Here is a 22,644-nt window from a genome sequence, read left to right on the forward strand (position 1 = left end):
TGATTGCCCAGAAATTGTCCTGTTCTGGATGTCCCCAGGAAGGCTGGACATGAAGGCAGCTGTCCCCTCCACTTGTTTGCCTCCCCCACCTTAAAAATCAACCAGTATTTAGAGCAGGGACAGCCAGATGTTGTTGGACTACAATCCCCATAGCCCTTTACCACTGGCTTAGGCTGATGGGAGTTGGAGTCGCAACAACTTCTGCAAGACACCATGTTGGCTGTTCCTGATTTAGAGGGATGCTGTGACTCCATTTAGCTGTTGGTGGATTCCTTGTGCTCCATGAAATTGCCTTACTCCATAGTCCTAGGCATGCCTACTCCCACGTAAGGCCCTCTGCATTCACTGGGGTTTGTTCTCATTTATAAGGGGGTACAGCAGGGGTGGGGAACCTCTAGCTCAGGGCCCAAATGGAGCCCCACAAGCTCCTACCCAGCCAGCGCCAACCCCTCTCCCCAGGGTGCACACACTCCCAGAGTGTATTTTGCTTGGCTGAGATTTGTCCTGTAATTCTGAGGGTGCATTCTGCTTCCCTGGATAGAGAGGGGAGAGAGTGGTGAGGGTTGGGGTATAGCCTACTGTACACAGCTGAAAAATGCATTTGTTTCTCCACCCACTTTTGCCTCTGGCCCAACCCACCACTGGCATATGGCCCTTGGAACATTGCTCTAAAGGGAATGCGGCCCTCGGACTAAAAAAAAAAGGCCCCAACCCCTGGGATATCGCATTGCAGCATTTAGTCACCTTTTCTAAAGCCATCTAGATGGGTGGCCTTTAGCAAATCCTGAGCCAGCAAATGCCTTGTGTGCAGGCTGTGGAATTTCTGCAGATAGCCCTGCTCCCACAGCAGTTCTAGTATGGCAGAAAAAGGAAAATAAACCCCTCATATTATTCTTATGGGCTCGGTCAACCAGCACCCCACTTTAGCATCACATGACGTCCTGTGCTTTCTGCCACCTATGTTCACACAGGCGCCGCCTCTGTCTTTTCAAGACGGAAGTGCTGACTAGCAGAGCCTTCCTGGGAGTCCTTCCCCACCCCCTGCCATCCTCTAGGAGCAGGGAAGAGCCCTCCTCTGCAGCGAGTGGGGGCGGCTGCGTACTTAACATTCGTCACTGCTCTGTGGTGAGCTGGAGCGTGCGCCAAGTCCCCTGGCAGCGACAATTGTTGGCAGTCAGAAGAGGGGGAATCCCTCTGTCTCTGATCCAAGGCTTCACAGTTGATCCTGGCTGTTTACAGCCATTTAGCGAAGTGGCTGCAGTTGCTCACTCTAGCCGCATTAACCTGCCCCTGTGCTCGATTTGCAGGGAACAGATTTCAATTACGGGACTGGGCTGCGTGGTGTTGAGAAAAAGCTGCCGCTGGTTCACAGCCATCTTTCGGGCAATTTGCCTCTGAATTCGGTCTTCCTCTCCAAGCTTGCAATGGGCAAGTGCCCATCACCTCCATTTTGCAGTTTCTTCCATTTATTTTAATTCATTACACCCCCTCCCCTTCAGAACACTTTGTAGAACAGAAGGGATTATTTTGTGGGAGAGGGGAAAGTGCCATTTCGGTCAGCCCCCCCCCCCCCCCGCCTCACATACACACAATCCCAAGAGGGTGTTGTAGAGCCAGCAAAAAAGACCACTGAAATGGCAAAGAAGCTGGATCACCATTCCTATGAAGCCATGCAGGGTTTTTGGGGGGGGGGGGTAATTTGTAGAGGGGGTTAGATTCAGTATTTTGTGGTGGATCATGAGTGTCTGTAAACTGCTTTGGGAACCTATCTTGGCTGAGAAGTGGTGGCATAAATAAATAAACCTTGAGCCATTTGATGAATTGGGGAAATGATGTATATTTAGCACACAAGTTATACACAAGCATAGGAGCAAGTAATGGTCATTGTTGGATGTATTCTGTGATTACACCATGCCAGCGTGAAATTTGGTATTGAATGCAGATTTCAAGATCCTTAATCTCTGCAGTTGCTTTAAAGACGGAATAGAGCTAGTCTGTGGAACATATGATGTCAAAAAAGCAGGGCATTCTCTCAAACATTTGCATTGTTATATGCATACTACTAATAGTAGTGCTAATAATAATAATAATAATAGGGAGGTGAAGATAACCTAAGCTCGAAAAATGCTAAGGCAGCATCTAGTGATATCTCATTTGCTGAGCAGGTACTGAGTTTTCAGCAGTAAGCAGATGAGTACATAGCAGAAGAAGGGGAAGGGCCATAGCTCAGTGGCCGAGCATCAACCTTGCATGTAGAAAGTCCCAACTTCAATCTCCAGTGGTATCTCTATTTGACAGTAACAGATCATTCCCATCAGTAAGTAGAATTTGTCTTGATGGAGAAATAGTCTGACCAGGTGTAAGGCAGCTTTTCAGATGCTGTACATTTTCAGTCATAACTCTGCAAGCATGAGATCCAGAAACTTCAAAAATGAAATCTTATACAGTGGTACCTCGGGTTACATAAGCTTCAGGTTACAGATGCTTCAGGTTACAGACACTTCAGGTTGCAGACTCCGCTAACCCAGAAATAGTACCTCGGGTTAAGAACTTTGCTTCAGGATGAGAACAGAAATCGTGCAGCAGCAGCAGGAGGCCCCATTAGCTAAAGTGGTGCCTCAGGTTAAGAACAGTTTCAGGTTAGGAGCAGACCTCCAGAATGAATTAAGTTCTAAACCTGAGGTACCACTGTATAGTTCTCAGCTACTTACCGTATTTTTTGCACCATAACACTCACTTTTTTCCTCCTAGAAAGTAAGGGGAAATGTCTGTGCGTGTTATGGAGCGAATGCCTGTGGGTGGCGGGGGGGATCTGCTGCAGTCGTGAGCAGAGGATCCATGGTTCCCCTTCCTTCCCTCCTCCGTGGTTACAAAGCATGGATCCACATGGATCCTCAGGATTTTTGCATTGGGCTACTCCAAACTCACTGTCAGATCACATGTCTATGGCCACAGCATGAACCACAAAAATCATATATCCACTATTTCGTTTAGAATATTTTTTTGTTTTGTTTTCCTCCTCTAAAAACTACGTACGTGTTATGGTCTGGTGTGTGTTATAGAGCGAAAAATACGGTAATTGCCTTTTTCTGCATTGCGTTTCAAATTTTGCTCAAAATTGTGCTTGCATTTTGGCAGGCAGCAGACAGCATTCATTCTGTGATCATTCCACTCCCTAAGAATTGGCAGGTGTTAATCTGAAGTTTGGAGTTCTTTATCAATCAAAAGGCTTTTCATCATTTCTGGGAAGAGGAAAATGTATGAACCCCAAGGTCTGAAAGTCTTTTGCTCAGAGAGCACAATGACCCAGAGCAAAATCTGGCTTAAATAATGAATATAATGGGAGATGTTTGGCTGCGGTACATGTGAAAATGATATCGGGATGACTTGGTAGTGTTTTAGTTTACTGTTGTTAGCCATATTAAAAGTCATTTGAAGAAATGCAGGATATTTTTTTCTTTTTAAAATAAGCTTTAACTGCAGTAAATCACAAGCTGAACATGATGCTGAAAAAAGGAAAAGAAAAGTTGAATGTGATTTTAGGCTGCACAGGCAGCTCTCAAGTCACAAGAAGGTAACCAATCTGGTCCTCTCTTTTGGACGCAACACTTTAAGAGGGATGTAAACAAATATCCTTTCAGGAGTTCCAGAGGACTGCAGTAATAGTACAGGTGCATACTCAGTTAGAGTAGACTCAGAGTTGGATACGACCTGTATGAAAAACAAGTCCAGCAAGGAAATGTTGAATGAACTGGGCATATTTAGCCTAGAGAAGACAAGACTGAGGAGAGATGTGGTGGTGTCATTCCGGCACGAGAGGACTGTTGTACAGAAGAAGGCAAAGACTAGCTCTAATAGACTTAAGTTACAGGATGACTGATGTGGGCTGAGCATTAGGAGAAGCCTCTTAATTGCAAATTAAGAGTTCAACACTGGAACTAATTTCTTAGAGTTGGGCTCTCCCTCGCTGCAGATGCTGGACAGCTGATGATTAGGTCTGCTTTGAATGCTCTAGATCTCTGGATTTCCTGCCTCAAGGAAGGGCCTTGACCTACAAGACACCCTCTAGATCAGTGGTGTCCAAAGTCCATTTAGGGGGCCTAATCCAGCCCGCCAGTCGGTTTAATCCTGCCCCTGTGGCAATTTATTTACTGGAGTAAAATCCTAAAAAAAGCTGCTCAACAACTGGGGTAAAATCCTAAGAAAAGCTCAACAACTTTGGGGTAAAATCATAAAAAACTGCTCAACAACTTCAATCCTAAAAAAAGGTTAACAACTTTGGTTCGCCTTTTGGTCGGCCCTCGCAGCCCTTCACTTCATCAAATCTGGCCCTCTTTGAAAAAAGTTTTGACACCACTGCTCTAGATCTATGATTAGTACCTTTCCTAATTGGCCCACCTAGCTCAGTGTAGTCTACATAACTGACTTGCCAGGGTTTCAGGTAGGGAGATGTCAGGGATCGAACTTGGAGCCTTCTGCATGCAAAGCAGGTGCTCTCGCACTGAGTGGCAGCCCTTCCCCTCCTCCTCCAGAGACTTATTCCCTGTTCTGTCAACAGCTTCTCTGTTTTGTTGCAGGCGGCCTGGAATCTTGGTGCTGATCAATGATGCAGATTGGGAGTTGATGGTTTGTATGGATTCTGCCATTTGGGGATCTTGTTTATTTGGAACTGTGTTGCAAATTCTCTTGCTGACCATTGTTAGAGTGACTGGCTCCCCCTCAACTTCAGGGAGGGAGGAAATGGTGCCTGGATTTCTGATCTTTTGTGTATGACTACCTCAGTTTTGTAATTGTAATGAGATGGTTTTTAGTAGTGTTTTTATGTTTTTTAAATTTTGTGTATGAGCTGCTTCATGCCAAGAAATGTGGTGCATAGACACCAGAACTAAATAAAATATTTTGTGGGATTCCTAGAGGCATTCCTACTACTACTACTACTACTACTACTAGTAATAATAATAATTTATTAGTGCATCTTGGATTATTATTATTATTAACATTTAAAATTATTAGGACACCTTGAATTTGGCCTGAAAATGAACTGACATCTGACTGGCCGCAGTGCAAAACAGGTTTCTGGTCTAGTTTTGGCTGCTCTTACTATAAAAGCAACAGAAGCTAAAGCATTAAGATGTCAACGTATAGAGCAAGGATGGGGAACATGTGTGGCTCTCCAGATCTTGCTAGACTCCAGCTCTCATCATCACTGACTGTTAGCCAGACAGGCTAATAGAGGTTAAAGTCCAACAACATCTGGAAAGCTGAACACTTCCCATTTCTCATATAAAGTAAATGATACTGAAATCATTCTCATTTTGCTTTCTTTTTCTTCATTCAGGGGGAGCTGGACTATCTGCTCCAAGACCAAGATAACGTTGTTTTCATCTCCACCTTGCATGGTGGTTAGACTGCTGGGAGTATGAAAAAGAATATTTGTGCTGGTGTGCAAAAGGGATTCCTGGCCCAGGCATAAACATTCCTTGCTCTCTTGGCTGTCACCCCAGATCAGAGTTGGTTTCTCATTAGCTCCTTTTCTTTAATGAAGTCTGCCCTTTTGACACTTGGCTCCTCCCACCCAGTGGTTCAGCTCTCGCCTCTTTTGTCCAAGAAGATCGAAATAATTTCTGCACTTGGTCACCCTCTTCCCTGCTCCAGGAGGCGCACACCATGGAACAAATGGCTGGAAATGAGCCGCTTTGCACGTGGAACGGCTGAGCTCACTGTGGCTGTCACACTTGTTTGCTGGCTTCTCCTTGGCAGCAGCAGGGGAAGGTCTGTGATCAAAGAGGGGATCTCCTTTTCCTTCCCATCCAAGCCTTGGATCAGGTTGCAGCCATTAACAGTCATTAAGGGATATGGGGGGCATTCAAGGAAGATGGCAGATGCAAGACTCCCTCAGCCTATCTGCTCTTGATTTACCATGCATGGATTTCAGTTCGGTTTTTAAAAGTTTTTAAAAGTACCCATCTAGAGCCAGCTCACAAATGGTTACTTTGAATTTTGATGCCTATGAAGTGCACTTTTGTCTGCCTTTTTTAAAGAAAGAGAAACTAGATGACCCTCAGAGTCCCTTCCAACTCTACAATTCTGTCATGCTCTGGGGTTTTTTTTAATCTTCTGGGGGCACTGCCTGATCCTGTTCTGCATTAACAATAAACACACACAAGACGTAACCGGCTGTGTTCTTAGATAAATAAGGTATACAATTCATTGTATCAATTTGTAAATTTCAACAGAGGTAACTCATAAAGTTCAACAAACGAACAAAGCAGAAGATCCAGTAGATCAGATCATTCTCTAGTCAGTTCATGCATAAGGTCCCTTTGATGTACAGTTGTTTATTGTTTGATACTATTTTTGCTGTAAAATGTGTGAGATCATGATATTGGTTTTTTTTTTTTTTTTTTGCATTACTTAGTACTTTAACTACTGATGAAGGCCAATATTCTGGACATCCTTGCCTAGACTCTGTGAAAAGATTTTGTGGAAGTGTAACCACCTTTCATGTGGATTGTTTGGACTTTATGAACTGACAGGTGGAATAGACACCATTACACAGATGGACCTGTGTAATGCATGAACTGACTGGAGAATGATCTGATCCACTGGGTCTTCTGCTTTGTTCATTTGTTGAACTTTATGAGTTACTTCTGTTGAAATTTACAAATTGATACATTGAATAGTATACTATATTTATCTAAGAACACAGCCGGTTACGTCTCATGTGTTTATTCAGGATGCTTTATGTGACCATAGGTTTGTTTGTTGTTGTTTTGATCCTGTTCTGCAGCAGCAGCTGCGTATGCATGCAATTGATTTCCCTTTTCAAATTGTTCTGCACTGTTCTGTCGCAAAGTTTTGCAATGTGTTTCAGAAAGCTGGGTGTTCTGGACTCAGGTTCTGCCTCAGCCATGTACTTACTTCACTGGGTGGCCTTGAGCAAGTTGCTCTCTATGTTAACTTTAGTTCCACATGTGTAAAGTGAGATTTGAAATGATCTACTCTGCAGGATGGTTGTGACAATAAACAATAAAAGTTGTGAAACGATTCTGAGCATAGGAGTAAATGGTACCAATGCTACAGTTCCTGTGATGATTCACAGTTTGCATTGTGTTGGTTGGTGTTGTCTCTGTTTTAATTCTGGGCCAAGGATCTCCTCTGATCTGCAATGTGCTTTGAGGTGGTCCTTGAGATTCTGTTGGAAACAGGAAAACACTTGAGTTTCTTTTGAGCTCTCTCTCACTGCAGAAGAAGCATGCCACTTTTCTGCTTTTAGAGTCTTAAATAAAAACGCTGCTTGCTTCGTCCACAATTCAAGCAACATCAAAAGGACTTGCAGGAAGACCCACGTTGTTGCTTGCTCCAGTTGACTATGATCTGGGGAAATATGGCCTCTGAAGTACTAGGAAACCAGACTCTTCATCTCCAGTAAAACAACATGACAACGGTTGGCTTAGGTTTCAGCGTAACAGTTGGGATGACTTGTGTGGATGCTTCACTTGGGAAATAGTTGTCTTATTACCCTTGTCTTGTCCATCCTACAGGGACCCCCCAAGTATGGCACCCTCCAGATGTTAAGACTATTGCTCCCATCAGCCATGGCCAGTGGTCAGGGATGATGTGAGTTGTCGTCCAAAACACCTGGAGGGCACTGTGTTGCAGAAAGATAGATTGAGCTGTCTGGGCACTTCTATAGTCCAGTCATTCCCTGGGATGCTAGTACTAAATGAAACAACCTGGTTCATGTGTCAAAGTAAACCATAGGTAATGGTTTACCGCTTACACCCCCTTTCCACCCACTTTGCCCCTCCACGGTGGCATATGAATGAAAGAAATCATGATGCATGGCTTAATGTTACATGTGAACTGGAGATTGTGGTTAGTTTCACTAAAACAAACCTCAGCTACAGATTGTGGTTTGGTTTGGTGTAAAAAACCACAATTCCCTGTTCAGGTGTTACACTAAGCCAATGATTTTACCTTGTGCCCCCACATGCTCGGGAGGGGAAGCTGAACAAACCATTTTGCCATGTCCCATATTTCTGTAAGGTACAAACTGGGCAGTTTTCCTTTACAGCACTCTGATGGGCATACACACTGCCCCTTCCCCAGTCATCAAATCCTTGTTTGATGAGCAGGGAGGTAGCTGTTCTGTGCATGTCAGCTGAGTGCACTTGTGGGAGAGCATGTGCTATAGAGCAGAAGTGAGTGGTGGCATGTAGGTTTGTGAGAGAGTGGGGTGGCCACTTCCACTGCTGGCATCCCTGGAAGGGAAAGGCTCTCAGCACCTCCTACTTTGACTAACAGATAGGGATCATCCTGCAAAGAAAACTACAGCTAGAATTCAATCTTGGAACCTGTTCTTAATGCCTGGGTCTTAGCCTCGGGCCATGCGCAGGGTGCCTCTCTTGCTACTATGTAATCTTCATCAGTTTTGTATTTGAAATTTGAGGTATGAGCTTGCAAACCACTCAGCTGCCCTCTCTTCTCCCCCTCATGCCAAGAACAGCTTCCGTGCATAGCCTCATGATGCAGCTTCAAATCCCTCTTCAAAACATACCTTTTTCGACGGTGCCTTTGACACAACCCCCTTGGTCCACAACTCCTGCTGGAGGTAACCCCATGGTATACGAAACTGAATGCAAATCATGCCTCCACCTCCCTCTCCTGTGTGTGATTTGCTTCCCATTGTAAGCTGCTTGCGAGCAAAAGACACTCATGTCATAAAGTTCCACACACATGGTAAATAAATAGTTCCAGTTGACCTCCGGCACCTCGCCCCAAGTAAACAACTAGCAGAGACATCAGCCTTGAGTTACACATGCTCGTAACAATGGAACAAATTCAGAAATGACAGGCGTTAGAGTGGTTACAGTTATTAATTCTCACTTTATTGTAGTTTTTATAAAGCATTATATACCTCCAGTACAGGAAAAAAACCAAGCATTGTATTTGCCCAAGAGCAAGAGGGCGAGTTAATGGCACAGGATTTGCAGCCTGGATATTTGTTTTCTATGAGCGAAATAAATAAAACTAAGGATCTCCGTTGTCAAGCCATTGTGCATAGAAAATTTTAAAGTAAAGGAAATGGCTTTGTATTTTTGGATTGTGGGAATTTTCCCCTCGAGTTGTAATTTTTGCACAGAAAGCAATTCAGTTTTTGCAAACCACTGGGTACAAAAGGGAGACGTGCAGCTTTGTGGAAGAACACCTGCTATGCATGCAGAAGGTCCCAGGCTCAATCCTCCAGGTCAGCCTTCCTCAGCCTTGGGTCCCCAGATGCTGGACTACAACTCCCATCATCTGTTGCTAGTGATATAAGAATTAAGAGATCCCAGGTGTATTTTATTTATTTATAATGTTTCAGTGTTTCACTTCAATTGCATTTAACCTTTTCGAATGTATTAGGCTTGATTTTTGTGAGATATGCCTTTGTGAGCCTCTCCTTCCGATGCCGCACTCCATCTCCTTATCTGACCTTGAAAGTGGCACAAATGGCAGAATGAGTTAGTACCAGGGCGCTAAGCAGAAATCCGTGGAAGTTTCCTGAAAGATAGATGGAGAAATGTCAATAAAGACTGGCCATAGACAAGATTGCCAGGGCAACGTGGGACATCAATACCTAAAATGGGCAAAAGGCCTAGGCGCTTCTGGTCAACGCCAAGGGGATAGCAGGGGAAGTAGAGAGCAGGAACACGCCGTATGTGTTTTCTATCCCATTACCTGTAATCTTTCCTGACGTATGTGAATAATACGTCTTGTCTAAGCAAGCTTTTGTCCGGAAGTGCCTCGGGGCAGAACTTCTCAACTGGCACATTGAGTTGAGCTCTGTCCTATTGAAATAGAATAGCTAAATAAAATAAATAAAAGTGCCAGGTCCGTAAATCTGGATGCTGGACTTGAAATAGTTTCCTTGGTTCTGTCGTTTATTTAAAAGGTGGTCACTCACCTGGGTAACGGACAGAGGTAGTACAGAGGTAAATTCTTACCACACTAGCAGGACCAGTGGTCAGGGGTTCAACAGTTGAGCTTGGGTCTCCTTTAAATGTTACATTCTCTACAAGCTTGTGATGGGTTGTTGCTGAAGAAGAAGAACAACAAGAACAAGAACAAGAACAAGAACAGCAAAATTCTGAATGGAAAACGGTTTAATGTTTAAGCATCTCAGCCTAGGAATGATACCTGGCTTCAAATTGTGTATTATTTATTATTGAAGTGAGCTGCTGTGTGTGTTTTTTTAAAAAAGATGAGCCGTTTTGATAATAAATGTGGGACAGTGGGATAAAAATATTTTAAATTAAAAAGCAACTGCCTACTTGCCCTTGAAGCTTTCTGGGTAACTTTCAACTAGTCACTGCCTCTTTGAGCCAAGCCTACCACACAAGGTTATTGTGAAGACACAGAAGAGTACATCCTTCACCTAGAGCGCCATGGAAAATGGGGTGGGGGAACATGAATACACAGGTGCAGAACAAGACAAAACCAGATTAATTTTGTGGGTCTCTAGGAAACTTGCAAAGGTAAAGGTACCCCTGCCCGTACGGGCCAGTCGTGTCTGACTCTAAGGTTGCACGCTCCTCTCGCTCAAGAGGCCGGGAGCCGGCGCCGTCCGAAGACACTTCCAGGTCACGTGGCCAGCGTGACGAAGCTGCACTGGCGAGCCAGCACCAGCGCTGCACACGGAAACGCCGTTTACCTTCCTGCTATAAAGCGGTACCTATTTATCTACTTGCACTTAGGAGTGCTTTCAAACTGCTAGGTGGGCAGGAGCTGGGACTGAACGACGGGAGCTCACCCCGCCACGGGGATTCGAACCGCTGACCTTACGATCAGCAATTCCTAGGCAGTTACAGATAGGTAGCCGTGTTGGTCTGCCATAGTCAAAACAAAATAAAAAAATTCCTTCCAGTAGCACCTTAAAGACCAACTAAGTTAGTTCTTGGTATGAGCTTTCGTGTGCACACGAAAGCTCATACCAAGAACTAACTTAGTTGGTCTTTAAGGTGCTACTGGAAGGAATTTTTTTATTTTGTTAAGTCCTAGGCACTGAGGTTTTACCCACAGTACCACCCACGTCCCTAGGAAACTTGTACCAGTGCTTTAATATTTTTCCACTTCCAGAATTTGAATCTTTCCAGGGAATAATTTTAAGTCCCTTTAAGGAATGGTTAAGGGTTGAGGGTGGCATTGTGGGTTAAACCACAGAGCCTAGGACTTGCCAATCAGAAGGTTGGTGGTTCGAATCTCTGCGACGGGGTGAGCTCCCGTTGCTTGGTCCCTGCTCCTGCCAACCTAGCAGTTCGAAAGTACGTCAAAGTGCAAGTAGATAAATAGGTCCCGCTCCGGCGGGAAGGTAAACGGCGTTTCTGTGCGCTGCTCTGGTTCGCCAGAAGCGGCTTAGTCATGCTGGCCACATGACCCAGAAGCTGTACGCCGGCTCCCTTGGCCAATAAAGCGAGATGAGCGCCGCAACCCCAGAGTCGGCCACGACTGGACCTAATGGTCAGGGGTCCCTTTACCTTTTTTTAAGGAATGGTTAGGAAGCCTGTGGCCCTCCAGCTCGTTTGACTCCATCATCCCTGACCATTAGTCATGATGGCTAGGACTGATAGGAGTTGGAGTGCAATAACTTCGGGGGGGGCACAGATGCCACCATCCCTGCTGTAAAGCAACTGTCAAAGGGCTTGCTTGGGGGAGGAGTGGGACTGCCTAGATAGCTTTTTTTAAAAAAAATAATATTTTATTGAGATTTTTAAATACCAATGCAAAATTAGTAAACAATGTAACATATTTCATAACATAGTTTCATAACTTCTTTGGACTCCCTCACGTCTCCCACTCCCACTTACATCATTATAAATTTTTGCCAGCAATTTATCAACTTGTTTGCGTTCTTATGTCCCGCTCATTTAAATATAATTAATAATTCTCCAAAAAAAATTATATTTTCCTCAATCTCACTTATCATCCTAATTCCAACTATTTTAGTGGTGCTCAATTGTTTGCGATCTAGCATCCTTATTAACATTCAGCCAAATTACAATATTTTTGTAGGTAAATCTTGAATTTCTTCCAATCTTCTTCAACCCTCTCCTCTCCCAGGTCTCGTATTCTGCCGGTCATCTCAGCCAGTTCCATATAGTCTATCAGTTGCATCTGCCATTCTTCCAGTGTGGGTAGATCTTGGGTTTTCCAATATTTAGCGATGAGTATCCTTGCTGCCGTTGTTGCATACAAAAAAAAAAAGTCTTTGGTAGTCTGCAGTCTTTTGTGACGTTTTGGCTTTGTGACTTATCCATGTTAGTTGATACGACCCCATTCATATCTCCCATCATAATGTTGTTGTTGTAGTCCAGATAATCCAACATAGTCTCATGCAACTTCTTATAAAATTCCGATTTCCCCTCATTGGGTGCATAAATTCCTAATATCAAAAGCTTCTCTCCTTGATGCTGTATCTCAATTGCCAAAATTCTTCCATGTTCATCTTTAAATAAAAATTTAGGTGACAGGCTCTCTTTTGCATATATCACCACACCTCTCTTCTTTACTCTGTCTGAAGATATAAATTCCTGGCCAAGTCTTTTATTTATTAACACTTTTCTATGGAGCCTAGTCACGTGTGTTTCTTGTAAACAAATAATGTCCAATTGTTCTTTTTTTAATATATGAAATATTTTCCTCCTTTTTTCCGGGATGTTACAGCCATTTATATTCCAACTCAAAAGTTGCAGAGACATCCTGAATAAATCTGGTTAATTTCCTGGGGGTGGTATCTTATTCACTGGGTCTTCCGGTTCCGAAGGTGCAGGCACCGCCGGTGCTCCAGGCCCAGGAGGTAATTCAATTCCTTTTTGAAGGTCCTCTCCGTGTGCAATCAGAAATTTGTCTCTATCTTCCAATGTTCTGATTTTGACCTTCTTCCCTCTGAAGGTAAAGGATAATCCTTGAGGAAATTCCCACCTGAAGATAATTGAGTTGCTCCTCAACAGTCTGACCAATTCCAAGTAGGCAGATCTAAGACCCAACAGTTGTTTAGGAATGTCTTTATAAATTTCAATTCTTTTGTCCAAAATGTTCAGTGACTTTTCGTAGTGTAGGCCCAAAATCTTATCCCTTTCCTCCTTTGATCTCAATGTTATCAAACAATCTCTGGGCTTCTCTTTCTTTGCCAGTCTTCCAAGCCTGAAAGCTGATACAATTTTAAAGTCCTTTTCCTCTAAATTCCAAAACTTGGAAAATTCTTTGGTCAAAAACTCAGCTAAGTTGCCTTCTTCCGCTTCTGGTATCGACCTTATCCTTAGGTTACTCTCCCTATGCCGCAGTTCTTTCATAGAGAGATAGGTCTGGTGCTCACCTACTTGTTTGCAGAGTGGTCTTACCTCTTGTTCTAAATTTCCAAGTCTTTGGCTAGTATCCTCAGCCAATTTCCGATTTTCTACAGTGGCCTCCGTCAGTTCTCCAATTGCTTGTACGTTCTGTGATACCTGACCAGTTAATCTATTTAGGCATTCTGTGTTTTGGTCAATTTTAGCTGTTTGTTCGTCAGCTTTCTTATCCAAAGATTCCACTCTCTTATCCAAAGATTCCAATTTTTCATAAATTTTCTCTAATATAGAAGCAGTTGCTCCTGAGGCCATATCTTCCAATTGTAATTGCTCAATCTCTCCCTCCCCTGCTTGTGGCAGAGAAGCAGCTTCTTCCTCTGAAGGCAGAGTAGGTACAGATGATCTACGTGTCTGTGAGGCTGAGGTTAAAGTTGTTAGTTTGTCTGGTTTTTGGTCCCTTTTTTCTTGCGCCACTCATTCCAGAGTTATCTAAAAGTCAAGGTCAAGCTGAGTTGTTCCCATGAGAAAACAACAGCCCAGATGTTAACAATCAAACAGGAGGCCGGGAAAAGGAAAGTAAAATAATGTCACTGTTATAAATCCCAAATCCTCTAGGGGGAGCTTAAAATGTCTTTAGGAAAGAGATCAGTTCTGGTAAAATTACTAGAGTCAAGTTTAAAATCCAGGAACCTTCAATAACAAGTTTTAAGCAGAGTTGATATTGGCAGTCACAATTGTTTCAGACAGTGCATGCTGGTATTTCAAATGTTACTTCAAAGTAGCAAGTCCAAACTCCCTCAGATTGTTGCAATTTTTAATTCAAAGTGTCCAAATCTGCAAACTGACAGCTCAGTTGCTCAGGCAGCTCCAACACCTGGGTTTCTTACTCAAATTATATTTCCAATAGAAGAAAGGTATCACAATGCAGATAAAGAGCATAAATCAAATGCTTAAAGTCCTTGTTTGCTTACAGGAAAATTCAATGGGTGCTCAGATCAATTAAGTTAAAAATTTCTTTCTTTGCCTCCACTCCTCCAGCTCTTTGCTTTGAAATTCAGTGACAGCGGAAGACGGACTTCCTGTTTTTACGTCGCTCCGCTTTCAGCCAAATTCAGTAGTTTTTAGTCTCAGATTTTATAAAGTCCTTCTTTACTCACGGGTTGTTGCTTTTCCGAATCAGAAATTTTCAGGAAGAGAGGTCAGCGCTCACCGGCAGCAGCAGCGCGGCTTCACTCCGTGGATCGCGAAACGACTCACAGCGCCGCTACCCCCTCCACGTTCCAGAGCCCCTTACGGGGTTCCTTCAGCGCTTTGGGGGTCGCTTCTGGCGCCCACCGAGTCTCAAGACCACAGGCTCTTGCTGCCTGTGGGTTTCCAAAGTGGGTCTCCGCTTCACCGTAGCGGACGACCCAATTCCGCGGAGCTTCCTCCTCACTAGTTGAAGAGGACCGCCATTACCGTTCGCGCCGCCTCCGGAAGCCTCGGGACTGCCTAGATAGCTTAGTTCGTTAGAGCATGGTGCTGATAATACCAAGGTTGCAGGTTCAATTCCCATATGGGACAACTGCCTATACCTGCATTGCAGAGGGTTGGATTAGATAATTAGGTGTCTGTTACCGCAGTGTTTGGCAACTGCAGAGGTACAGAAAATGCACTTTGGTTGGGTTGGTTCAGTGAGGTAAGTTGGAAGGTGATACCAAGATATGCAAGGAGGAGAGATGATATGGAAAGGATGTTTTTACATTTCAGGAGAAAGGACTTAGATGATCAGATTGTCCTGAACTTACTGGTTTGGGGAAATTTTCCAGTGATCAAAAGCACTCCAGCAAAACATCCCTTGTGCTTTATGGCATATACACGTGTATATGCAAATCTTCAAAATAACTGACAGAGGAACCAAGGCCGAAGATAACAGAACTGATGTCTCCATATCCAATGCTGAAGGAAGTTGGAGGGGAACAACAGGAAGTGGATGACTTCATCACCCCCACACTGTGTGTGGCAAACAGTCCATAGCGGTTGGTTCCAGACAGTGAGGTGTAAATCTGGTGAAAGTGTGTGTAGGTGCATTCAGTTGAACCCATATGGTAGCCCTATATCTCTGGGATTTGTTTCCAAGTGACATCAGGCAAGCCCCAGCCCTTCAAGCAGGTTCTGAAAATCCATCTGTTCTCCACAGCTTTTAGGAAACAATTTTTAAGCTGTTGTTTTTATGTACTGGTGTGTTTTAAGGAACTTTAAATTTGTTTTAAAAAAGAATTAAACTGTGTTTTGAATTTCCATCTATTTATCTATTTATTCCCCCCCTCTCTCTCACACACACATATATGGGTTTGGGGGGAGTACACAGAGCTCTTTAACAACTATTACAAATGAATGTCTCATTCAAAGTGACAGTACTTGTTACTACTTGTAATTCAACTGAAGTAACCCTATCACAAACTTCATGTGCATGTATACAGATAGATATGACAGGTTCAATTTAGAGAATGTGCTTTGCTCAAACCTATATCTTCAGCTTTATGGCCCCACAGAAATTTTAATGTGGGTATAACCTTTCAACTTTTTGTTTATTTATATGTACACCACACACTGCTTATTTTAATAGGTTGTTGTTTTATGCAATAAAACCATTCATTTAGTGTCCAGTCCTAACCCCAGTTACCTGGGGCAGGGCTCCCCTGAATTCAATAGGACTTGCTTCTAAGTAGACATGGTTACGACTGTACTGCTAATGCATCAGTGAAACTGATTTCAAAAGTAAGTTATTGGGGACAGGAACTGCAGTGTATGTCAAGACCCACAGATACCTTGGTTCTCTCCCCTTTCATAAACAGTGGGTTCTTTCTGTTCCAAACTGGTATCCTGTTACTGAATATCAAGCTAAAATATATGTTCCGACATTCCTCTTAATAAGAACCAAAGAGGAACTGAAACATGGCGCTTACTGCTGCCACAATACAGTACTGATAGGACTTGATCTTATTTGACACAATTACAAAATGATACATGATCAGATAACAAGACAGTCCTTGAACCGTTGCTGCCTAATAAAATATGAAGCACTGTTTTAAAAAAAAGGCAACAAGTTCACTTACTACTTTGTATTACACCTGTTATTCCAAAAGCATTTGATGATCTTCCAAGTGCATTCAGAGGAACTGATCTCACCCACCTTGCATCCGGTTATATACTGGTGTTAGAATCCCCCAAACATAATTTAATTCATTTATATTAGAATCTGCCCAAACATTATTGGAACCGTTTTTCAAGTGGAACCTTCTTATCCAAATTTCCAAGAATTATTGGTAGTCAATTTTGCTATGCCTCTTCAGTTTGTATTCACTGGGTGCTTCCGTCTCTCACATGCTATATCCGGCAGTAACCAAGAAGTGTGTGGCTAGTCCTCTGTACACCCAGCCCCTATGATGCTTCATCTCCAACAATATATTGTACACAGATCCCTGGACGTTCCTCTCAATTACACCAAGCTGTCTATCACTTTTCAAGCAGAGAGAAACAGATTATTTCAACTTTTGCTTAGTTTTTGCTCTTCAGGGCGTACCTACCATCTGAAGAGTAATTTAGCTTGTGACAAAACACTCGAGTTATCTGGGGGAAGAGATAAGTTTAGCATATAAAACCAATTTCCCATGGGGTTATAATACAACCACCAAGGTCTCTATTCCATATGAGCCTTAGTCCGCATGTACTGCAGAATGTGTATTTTTCATCTTTGTTGGAAGCCGCCCAGAGTGGCTGGGGAAACCCAGCCAGATGGGCGGGGTACAAATAATAAATTATTATTATTACTATTATATTATAATGAGGCTGTGGATTTCTGAGTGTCAACTGTACCACAGCAGGTGGGCAGGTTCCCTATTTAAACATGTAAAAAACACACCCACACCTCTCACTGTAAGTAGAAGACTAGCATTTCTGGGAGCTGGATGGACCTCAAAGCTGTCTAAACCATATATTGTGGCAGGGAGTTCCATAAATTAATAGGTGCATTATGAATGCTATGAAGGATGAGGACGCAAATAAGATTAAGAAGTAATTAAATTATTGCTGGGTTTGGACACAGAGTAAGAGAGGACTTCACTTCATTTAACATACACAAGAAGAGATCCTGATGATAGTGAATTGTGTTACTGCACTTTTTTTAATGGGTGCGGTTTCCCTATAATACCCCCCCCCCATTAACTGGATTCTTAAGAGCCATAAAACTGTTGTGGGTACAATGGGGATATCTGCAACTACTTATTGGCATAGAACTGTTTGTTGGGGGCAGGGGGAAGAGAGCATTTATAATCTGCCTACATGTACATGGTTGGAAATACATGAGCCACAGTTGTGGATGTGTGTTGGCAACTCTAACTCAGATAATTATATCACACACAAACACAAACACACACACACACACACACACACACACACACACACAAACACACGTGCATACAGACCCCAGGATCAAGCTTTACCCTGCACTGTGAGGACTCAGTCAGCCCTGAGCAAGAATATATCTTTGTAAGTTTCAGGTACTGATTCTCTCTCTCTCTCTCTCTCTCTCTCTCTCTCTCTCTCTCTCTCTCTCACACACACACACACACACACACACATTCACAAAAACACACACCACGTTCCTCTAGGGTGATTTGAATCAAGGTATGTGTGTCCATGTGTCACAGAGAAAAGATAATTCTAGGGTTTATGAGGCTTTTTTTAGTCCTGACAGAGCACAGGGGAAGCTACATTGGTTGGAAATTCCCACTTCTGAACTACATCAAAGGGACCAGAAGTGTGTGTGTGTGTGTGTGTGTGTGTGTGTGTCCTCCCAACATTGCAACACAATATGATCACCCTAATTTTGTTAACTTCTCCCTTCTGCATCCTACCCCGGTTTTCACTGGTTGCAAAAGATGGCTAGATTGCAATGTTAAAAAAACAAAGGCATGTGCAACAAAGGGATTTGATGGGAGAGGGGAGAGGGGCACGGACACACGGACACACACACACACACACACACACAGAGAGAGAGAGAGAGAGAGAGAGAGAGAGAGAGAGCATCTGTTCTGTGGCCTAGGACTGCTCCCCATTCTCCTGTGGGGTTATATGGGACTGTGAGGCAACCTGACTTTTCATAAGTGACACAGGCACAGGTACAGGACTAATGGTTATACTGGGTGACCTGCTCTATGGGCTCTTGGGTTTGGGGGAGATAAGTGTTGAATGGGGAGGGTTTGGGGGCAGAGGCTATAACAGAAATTCTATAATATATTTGTCCTGTGCTGCTCAGGGCCTGATTTTGATAGCAGGATTTCAGGTGATGGAGGTGCACGGTTTCTCGTTTTTCCCTTTATTCCTGCTCTGAGACTTTGGCATGGTGGGAAAGGACCGATAAAAACTCCAAATAACTTAAAGCAACAGGATGCTAAACAGAGGGCCCTAAAATCTGAGGGCTAAAGGAATGTTATGAGGCTAGGATGGCATGGGTTTATAAGGAGGCTAAGCCTCTCTTATGGGGTTCCAGGAGAGAATGGAGACTTTGTCCTATACAGTAAATTAAGTCACCCCACAAAACACCCTTAGGTTTCAGTCCTCTGCCCACTCACCTGGAAGTAAATCTCATTGATATACAGATGGACAGGATTTCCCTGTTAGAGGCTGTATTGGTAGATGTTTTACTTCTTCTTGCACTGAAGCCTTGTCTGTTTCGTGCGTTTAGCAGCTGGAAGACTGATGTGTCTCATCTGTGAAATGGCTGCATCAAACTTGGAGGCAGTCTTCAGTAAAAGACTATTATCTTAAAAGCAGACATATTCTTGGACTTTTTCTAACTCACCACCACCTCCTTGCACAAATGCACGACACAAAATGTGTGTCTTAGGTTCCCACGCCAACACCACCATCCACCTCCAACCTGGTTTTCATCACAGAATGACACCCCAACCCTTCTCAGGATCACCAGCCCTATTTATTCACTGTGAGGTGAAGTCTGACTTCTACAAAACCTGCACAGTTAAAATATAAGCAGTTCATAGCCTCGGGGAGAGAGGAGCATTTCTAGAAGCTGGAAGCTCTAGAAAATGGAGACAAGGAGGAGGTTATATGGTGGGGAGATCCAGATGCGTTGCTTTTGGAAGGGCCAGGGACCGTTGCAGCGCCTCCCCCTCCCTTGTATGTGCGACTCTTTCCTAGTTCCCAGAGTGTGGACCTTTTGAAACCACGTGGCGGCACCTTCTTCCTCATCCCTTCCAGGTACTGCCAGCCAGCAACTGTCTCGGTTTTTCCCTTCAGTCATCACATCAACATTACATCACTAAGGGGAGAGGATCCGCGGGTCCCTACCACCTTGGTGGCCTGCACCAGATAAAACTGCATAGGCGCTCCAGAACAAAACAATTTCCAAAAGGCGTTCGTCCCTGGCAATGACGGAAGGAGACCTCATTTCGATTGCTGTCAGAATATTATCTCTCTCTCTCTCCACCTCTACATAGGAAGGAAGAATCAAAGATGGGAGAATTTGGGGGTATGGAGCGATGTTTTGTTCCTTCTAATCTACGTGGGGCGCCAACCACGTTCATGTTTATATTACATTTTTAAGCACCTCTAACTCATCTTCCAAAAAAAGATAAAATAAAATCGAAACAATCCGGGCGCTGCTCTCTGCTCCAATTTGCATGACTTCACACACGCGCTTAATCCGGGAGTTACTCAAATTCATCCACGGAGGGAAATTTCAAGATGCACCGTACTCTCCCTGGCTGCCGTTTCTCCTATCTGAACGTTGCGCCCCGTTCATTCTGCCCATTTCTTTCTTTCTTTCCTTCCTTCCCTTCTTAAAATAATAATAATTTTAAAATCCCATTGAATTTCAAACCAATGGCTTCATTTTTTTTTAAAAAAATCGACTTTCAAAAAAGCCGGTACCTTATTTCTTTTAACAGAGAAAAGAATAAAAAAAAATCAATGGGAAATTAGTCTAAATTCTTTATTCAGGTTCAGAACAATTAAATGAAAATTAAGCAAAGAAGGAAAACATACGAATACACACACACGGAAACGATATCTAAATTCTGCTTCAATGTCTTTTTTTTCCAACAAGGGAAAATCTCTTGCTATAAAGCAGATATTTTAACCGCTCAAACTGTCGGGCTTTTCGGGGGCATCCTGTAGTCAGCTGAAGAACAAGCGATCATAAAATAACTCCACACCTATTTCATTGCGAAATCGCTGGTCCCAACTTTTGAGACATTCCAGTTCCACAGAAGAGAGCAGTTTAAGAGGCAAATATTACCTTGCTTGCCGTAGACCCGAAGGAGCTCATTCGGACGCCGTTCTGCCTCTCGGAAGGCCGACGCGAGCGAGTTGACGATGAAGTTGAAGACTCGGCCACAGATGTCCAGACACAATTCTTGGTTAGTATTCCTGAACAAGAATTGCGTTTGGACAATCAGAAGCAAAGGTTCCAGGATCTCTCCGTATTTTGTGTTGACATATCTCTTGCGAGGGGAGAAATAAACCAACCCAAGCAGCAGCAACAAGCAAACCAAAATAGTTCTTTTCCTAGGGAAAAATGTAGTGTGCCCAAACTGCCCTCTCGGCCACAGCTGCCCTCCTCCTCGGTCCTCTCTCTTTATCTCTTTCTCTCCCTCCCTCCCTCTCCCACTTCTCTCCTCCTACTTTCTGCCTCTCGCGTCGTTTCCTCCTTTCTCACTTTTCATCTAATTCGCCAGATCGTTTTGCGGGGGGGGGGGGGAGGGATGAAAACGCATTTTAGGGGATCCACCCCTTCTAAGCCTCTGCTTGTTCTGCTGTTTAGCAGTAAAACCGACTAGGCTTTTAAAATAAGAACGCCCAAGTTGTGTGCTTAAGTGATAAAATAAAAGGGAATGCGTGTGAGTGGGGGAGTGGGTCTCGCATTCCCTTCCACACATAAACCCCACAGAAGATTTGAAGAGATCACTGTGGACCCCCTTCCTCGTGGGTGCAGTGAAAGATATCACCTTCGGGATAAAACTCTTTCTTTTCTTTTTTTTTTTTAATGGGATCTCGGAACAGGTTGCCAGGCTCCGAGATGCCCAACATCCTCCGGAGAACACATTTTCCATCTCCAACCACCACCACCTTGTCACAAAAATTCAAAATGATTGTTTTAAAAAAAAGAAAATTCGTGTGTGTGAAATAAATATAGTGGCTCTGCATTTTGGACCATTTCATTCCAGCTTGGTCTAAAAGGACCAGAAAGAAGGAAATGCAATTAGGATTCTCTTCCAGAATCCTCACTCTTTTTCCAAATCCAGTTTTTCTCCGTAAAAATTAGATGCAGTTTTCCTGCTTGTAGCAGCAAAGGCCAGGCATCCAATTTTCAGAATGAAATCCCCCTCCCTTCATAACATCATCGTGCAGGCTCTCTTACACTATCGAATCCTGACCACATTATTTCATTTCTCTGTTTCAACTGCATGATCAAAAATGGGATTCAAAAGATGAGCAGCAAATGGTCCATCACGTCGCCTGTCTCATTCTCCCTCCTGGTACCAAACCTAAAGGTTTATCTTTGCAGTGGTCCGGTGTTTTATTTTTTATTGCTGTAATAAACACCCTGGACTTGAATCTACCGGTATCCGAATTAGAAAAGCCTCACCTCTTTTGTAAAGAAGTAGCTAAGCGCTCATTTGCCTATCTTTCCCCTTGAAATAGACCTCTCATCTGAGACTCAGCTTGCCCTCTAGAAAACTGCAGAAAGGGTCCAAATGGAGATTGAAATTTCATCTCGGCTGATTCTAAGGAGACGGGCCACACAGAACTGGTCTAGTAAACCTAAAGAGGAGTCGCTAGTGGAGAGGAGAATATTACAAACCCCCCCCTCCCCACGCAGGGGCACATACACACACACGTGTGAAAATTAAAATCTCACTAGTCAGATTATATAAGAGTCAATCCAGATGACAAAAGAAAGAGAGGGGAAGCCTTAATATTTTTGAAACCCCCACACCCCACTGATGACGATTATAATGATAATTACTTGAAAGCAAAATAAAACACAGGCGCGGCAGTTTGAAGCAGGAGCGACTGGATCCCAACAGACACAGCTGTTGATCCGTTAGTTTGGTATGGGCACTCAATCTATCTCTCTATCTATCTCTCTCTCTCCCTTAACCCCCTGGAATGCCTTAGATTTTTTTCATCCAGATACCGGTGAGACTATCAATCGCCTACGGATAGGAAAGGAAGTGGGGGGCAAGCATCTAGAAACAAAACACTAAAACAAAAACGAGAGCAGCATAATAGATAACAACAAACAACAACA

At 43.5% G+C, this 22,644-nt stretch overlaps 1 protein-coding gene and 1 long non-coding RNA gene across 2 annotated transcripts in view; one reads left to right on the forward strand and one right to left on the reverse strand.

Annotated features, from left to right (window-relative positions):
• Positions 1–7,047, forward strand: part of URM1 (ubiquitin related modifier 1) — a 35,256-nt gene extending 28,209 nt beyond the window's left edge. Inside the window, exons 4-5 of the mRNA XM_079962276.1 lie at positions 4,578–4,626; positions 5,339–7,047. Coding sequence (XP_079818402.1) covers positions 4,578–4,626; positions 5,339–5,407 — 118 coding nt within the window. The 3' untranslated portion in view covers positions 5,408–7,047. The remainder of the gene's footprint in view (positions 1–4,577; positions 4,627–5,338) is intronic.
• Positions 5,753–10,018, reverse strand: LOC307207991. Its single transcript, XR_013834925.1, has 2 exons — positions 9,950–10,018; positions 5,753–9,546 (listed from the first exon to the last, which is right to left on the reverse strand). It is a non-coding gene; the product is annotated as an uncharacterized lncRNA (long non-coding RNA).
• Positions 10,019–22,644: the final 12,626 nt, after the last annotated feature.

This window comes from Podarcis cretensis (assembly GCF_951804945.1).
Source record: "Podarcis cretensis genome assembly, chromosome: Z".
Taxonomy (NCBI): domain Eukaryota; kingdom Metazoa; phylum Chordata; class Lepidosauria; order Squamata; family Lacertidae; genus Podarcis; species Podarcis cretensis.